The sequence below is a fragment of the Eublepharis macularius genome, chromosome 16, assembly GCF_028583425.1.
Source record: "Eublepharis macularius isolate TG4126 chromosome 16, MPM_Emac_v1.0, whole genome shotgun sequence".
Lineage (NCBI taxonomy): Eukaryota > Metazoa > Chordata > Lepidosauria > Squamata > Eublepharidae > Eublepharis > Eublepharis macularius.
The window spans coordinates 35575628-35581411 of NC_072805.1; the positions used below are offsets into that span (position 1 = coordinate 35575628).

The 5784-nt window shown below is 44.2% G+C and overlaps 1 protein-coding gene across 1 annotated transcript; it reads left to right on the forward strand.

The window, feature by feature from the left end:
* Positions 1-256: 256 nt before the first annotated feature.
* LOC129344022 (cytochrome b-c1 complex subunit Rieske, mitochondrial) lies at positions 257-5516 on the forward strand. Its single transcript, XM_055000492.1, is given in 3 exon segments — positions 257-496; positions 498-528; positions 4755-5516. Coding segments are annotated over 3 exon segments (825 nt in total). The 5' UTR covers positions 257-313; the 3' UTR covers positions 5366-5516.
* Positions 5517-5784: the final 268 nt, after the last annotated feature.

The following is a 5784-nucleotide window of genomic DNA, read 5'->3' on the forward strand; positions in this document are numbered from 1 at the left end:
TTCATAATTAATAAAGCTCATTTGAAAAGAAAAACAATCAATATATTATAAACAATAAGTCAAATCGATACAAAAGGCACGCCCTAACCGCTCCAGGCCACGCCCTCATCCTCCAACGTCATGCCTCCCGCCTCGCACCTCCGCTCTCGGGGCAGAGCCGGCGGAAACCACTGAAGAGAAGGCGCCGCCGCTTCTGCGCCTGCGCAGTTGTTTGACGGTACGTGTGTGCGTACGTCGCTGTGGGCGTGTCGCGCCCTTTACGCCCGACGCGAAGGTGACCGGCCCGAGGAGAGGAAGCGTCTCTGCCGCCGCCATGTTGTCCGTGGCCGCCCGCTCCGGCCCCTTCGCCCCTGCCCTGTCGGCTGTGGCGCACGCCGTGCCGGGCCCGCTGAAGCCGCTGGCGCTGGGCCTGCCCCTGGCGGCCGCCAAGCTGCCGGCGCTGGATCCGAAGCGGCCCCTGCTATGCCGGGAGTCGCTGAGCGGGCAGGCCGCCCGCGGGGGGGCTCGTCGCCTCGGCCAGCCTCAACGGTTCGTGGACGGGGGGGGGGATTCTCTGACGTCAGCACGGGGACGAGGAGACAGGGTTTCCAACTCCCGGGCGGGACATCCCTGCCGATTGGGTGTGGGACCTGGAGAGGGCAGGGCCTCAGCGGGGTAGGATGCCGTACTGGCCACCTTCCAAGGTAACCGTTTCCTCCTGGCCTGGAGAGAAGTTCTGATTCTGCTCTTTGGGGTGGAAGGGCCAGGATTTAAATGCAGGCTCTGTCTCGGCCGAACCCACTTCACAGGGCTGTTGTGTGGATAAAATTGATAAGATGGGAGCAAAGGTAAAATTAAGTAGGTAATAAGTTCATTGTGTATGGCCATAGGCCTTTAAAAATTCAAACATCCCTAAAATTTTAAAATGTCCAGTGTTAAAACCCTGTGTTGCGTAGCCTTTATTAGAGGAAGGGTAGGATAAATAGAAGATCAGTTATGACTCGGCTTAATCTGAGGGATCAGAGCTATGTATGGTATCCTCAATAGGAACATCTGGATAGAAATGATGTCCTTAAAAAGGACACCAGGACAAATTCCTTGTTACTGAAGTAAACTTTTGTCTGAGCTGGACAACTTCAAGTTGGGCTTACGTGACTGAACATATAGCAAGGAGTTCTACTGTAACTTTTATTCCTGTCATGCTGGTTTTCTGTAAACAGACAATTTTTGGTTTTCTGTATCCCCCAGAATCCTTAAGTGCATAAAATGAACACATCCAGGAACGGGCTAGATCCGATTCTTTTTCCAGGACATCTTGTTTTCTAGTTGTAGGAATCTTGCTGTTTGTATCTGTTCCACTTTTAACAATAATAACATCCTGTCCTTTCCCCAAGGAGCTGATGATGGTTTTTGTGCATGGTTCTCCCCTCATTTGTCTTAACCTCACAACCCTGTGAGGTCAATTAGGCTGAGGAAGGCTTGCCCACGGTCTGGTGGGTAGGTCAAAGAGCAAGATCCAAGTCTAATAACATGTTAAAGACCCGCTAAATTTCCAGGGTATGATGAAGGGAGCTTTGACTCTCAAAAGCTCATACTTTGGAAATATAGTAGGTCTTTAAGGTGCTATTGCACCTGGATCTTGCCCAGCGTCTGCTAGTGAGCTTCCTGACTCAGATCTCTATAGTCTTAACATCAATGTTACCCATTCATGCATAAGTCTGAAATGGATATAGTGCAGACACATAGACCTAGAGCTAAGACGTGTACATCAGTATACGTCAGAGACTTACTGATACACTTTGCCTTGAATAAGCAAGGCCTCTTGTTTTCCTGGACACAGAAGTTAGCACTTCCCGTGGAGTCGCTGGATCCTGAGCCCCATGGGAGATTAAATGTAGAAAGTTTGTGTTCTGATATAAAAGTACACCTGGGCACAGCCCTTTTAATTTCTCCTACAGCAGTGAGACTACTTTTATGAGAGAAAGTAAAGGACGCACTCAAGAAGCGAAGGGGCTAAATCTGTTCCTTTTCTTTCCCTCCACTTCCCAGTTGTCCCCAGAAAGCACCTGAAAATTAACTCTCTTTCTTTATGCATAGCTGTGTTCTCTACTTACTTATTTACTTACTTCGTTTATATTCCTCCTCCCCAGTTGGGGAACCAAAGCAGCTTACATCATTCTCTCCTCCATTTTACTCTCACAACAACCTTGTGAGGTAGGATATGCTGGGGTGTGTCTGAGTGGCCCAAGGTCACCCAGCACACGTACATGGCAGAATGGAGATTTGAACCTGGTGCTCCCAGATCCCAGTTGGAAACCCTAACCACTACACCGCATTGGCTACTTATGTTTCAGTGTGCCGGAAACTGGATTCTTGCTGCCTCGTGCCAAGGTTCTTTTAGTCCAGTTTTTCCCAAAGTGACTGGCTGGATGTCTTTGGAAAATTCACTAGTGGGCAACTAAGGCCTCCGCCTCCCTTTGTTGTTTGTCCTCATCACCTGTTGTTCAGAGTGTAGAAGTTCTGTGTATTTAGTGTGATAATTTCTGTTCATAAAAAGAAAAAAGGTGGAATAACACCAGAGAATCATGGGCAGTGTTCCAGCTGGTAAAAGGAGAAACGTTGAGGTTTATAATTATCCGAAAGCCACGTTTTCTGACCTGAAAGCCCGTTGAGGAGAGAGGGATGCTCATGCTGAGGCTCTTATTTCCTGTTGCCCTGAATCAAGATATATTTTTAAAAATTGCCACTAGAGATGTCTCCTGACTCAACATTTAAGCTGTTCTACCTTGTACCAAAGTCACTGATTTCAAGGCCAGTGGGCAGGCTGTTGGCATTGGGTGTGAAAATGCGCAGCTCGTATCCCTTCCCAAAGTGCCGCTTAGTACCACCACCAGTGAGGAAGAGGATCCATCGTTTCTCTTCTTTTCCAGGCTAGTCATGGGGCCCCTGCAAGACTAATCTTTGTACTCTTAGGAGAGGCATGCCTCCCCAAATTAGCACAATGGCATGTTTATATTTCACCTAGATTCAAATCGGCAAAAAAATGAACTGCTGTTTAAGATTGTTAGGCTGTTTTCTTGAGTGTGTAGGTGTCACTTCAGTAGTAAGTGTGTTCAGTTGATCTTCACTATTTATTGGACAAATAGGTTTTGACCTGTTCAAGCCTGATAGCTGGAATGCCCTCATTGTTGGAACCTGGATGGGTAAAAAATGCTGTCGCATTTTATCAAATAACCTTATGGTTATGAGGTGCCAGATAAACTGAAAATGGTTTAAAAATGCATTGCTCTCCTCTTACCTACACATACAAGGTTATTTGCTTGAAAGTTGAAACATTGAATAGGCGTGTAATATGGCCAAGTACACTTGTGTGCTTAACAGATTTTGTGCTTCTAAAAGAAATTACAGGAACTGTTTAAACTTTCAAAAACTGTCCTGCTTCATTAGCTCCTCGTTGGATGCAAATAGTCTTCTGTTTAACTTTAGACCCTAAAATTAAATTAGTATTGGCTTGTCTTTAAAACGGTAAATTGTGACACCAAACCTCCTTTAATTTTTAAGGAAATAGTCTTCCAAAAAGCTAATGGCTGAGAGTTTCTCTTTATTTCCTTCATTAGTTCTAGCTTGTTGCAGATGCTACATTATACTTTTCTCTCCAAGCCATGTTCCACGAGGCCTAAATTCCCTTAGGCATGATTCTGCTCACCCTTAGTGTTGTTCTTCAATTCCTGGATAGAGAAATTTCATTGTTTAGTACAGTGCTCCTGCTGAAAATGTCCTTTAGCTTGAAACCTTTTGATACTTCGGACTGAAACAATTCCTAGTTTGATAACATGCAAACCATCAGGCGGTTTGATACAGTTTTGCTAATATTCATCTGAGTTAGTATCTTTGGCTCCAAATTCCAGTTAATTATGGCTTCATTTTGTGATTTTTCCTTTGCATCTTTCCTAGGTTCACAAAGGAACTGCAGAGCTAATATTCTGCATTTTGGGGTTCTTAAAGTTGGTTAATGTGCAGATACGTTTTTGAACATAAACATCAATAACAGTTGTACTAATCTGGACATTAACGGCAGAACTTGAGAATCAGGATTGTAATTTTTCGTCTACTGTGATTCTGTCTCTGCCAGATACATTAAGGCCAGTCTGAGTCCAGCTTTATTTGTAGGCTGAGGTGGCCTCTGTAAATGCACTTCCTTGTTAGATTTATTGTAAAATATCACTAAGGTGAGTTGCAGGTGATTCCATAGATAACCACTGAAATGTATTAAAGAGAACTTTAAAAATGCATTCTGAAATTTGGTCAGGTTTCAAACACTCTTTTAAGAACCTGCTGTAATTTTGCACAAGAGCTACAGAGATAGGCTTGCCGCACACATTCAGATTTTAGGGTAATTTTACAGCACACTTAATAGTATGGCAGGCTTTTTATTAATTTATTTGATGTTCTGTTAATGGAAATAGAGGCTTTTGGGTCATTTCTCCAGCGTTTACTCTTGGTTGATGACAATTGATAGACTTTCCAGACTGGGTAGTACACTTTGGGCAGATAATTGGAGGAGATAAGAAACAGGATGCTCTAAGTATCTCATAGGATTGTGGTGTCAAACAGGCTTCATAGGGAAATTCCAGAAATCAATAGCACCGTCAGTACAACAATATGACTTCAAGCTCGTTAGGTTAGTAGCAGGAAAACAACTTGAGTGAACAATCTGTTAGTGGCATCTTTATTATTAAGGCAATTACTTAATTGTCTCCCCTTTTCCTTTGCAGCTCCTGCTACTGTTCGTTACATGCACAATGATGTCACGGTGCCCGACTTCTCTGATTACCGACGCCCTGAGGTAATTGACAGCACAAAATCGTCTCAAGACAGCAGTGAAGCCAGGAAAGTGTTCTCCTATTTTCTCACAGCATCAACCTGCGTGGCCTCTGCCTATGTTGCTAAGAATGTTGTCACGCAGTTTGTCTCCAGCATGAGTGCTTCTGCCGATGTGCTAGCCATGTCGAAGATCGAGATCAAGCTGTCCGATATCCCGGAAGGCAAGAATATGGCTTTCAAATGGCGTGGGAAGCCCCTGTTTGTGCGTCACAGAACCCAAAAAGAGATAGATCAAGAAGCCCAAGTCCCTTTGACTGAATTAAGAGACCCACAGCATGATTTAGACAGGGTAAAGAAACCTGAGTGGGTTATCCTGATAGGTGTCTGCACCCATCTCGGTTGCGTACCCATTGCAAACGCTGGAGATTTTGGTGGTTATTACTGCCCTTGCCATGGGTCACATTATGATGCATCTGGTAGGATCCGAAGAGGCCCAGCTCCACTAAACCTTGAGGTCCCCGACTATGAATTTACTTCTGAGGACTTAGTTATTGTGGGTTGAATTGATGGTTACCAGGCTCCTTCTCTCGTGTATTTATGCCAGCGGCTGACGTAATGTAAGAACCAGCTGAATTGTAAGGTATTGCAAACTGTCCAAACTCGCTGTTCAATGATTTGAGCATTTGGTCCGTTTCAATAAAGGATTAAACCGATGTCCTGTGACATGCTCCCTGTCTGATTACTGAAAGTCTCATTGATCAAAAATAGGTCATTTTATGTTATTCTTGATGAGAAACGATGAACCGGAAAACAGGTGACAAAAGGGTATATTTACACTTGCATATATGGAATGTTATTTATTTACATCATTTATACATTTCTGTCTGCTTTTCTCATGGAGACTCAAGGCACATTACACGGTGTATAATAATAACTGCATTTAATACTCTTCTAAACAGACGAGTGTTCCACTCAGAGCAG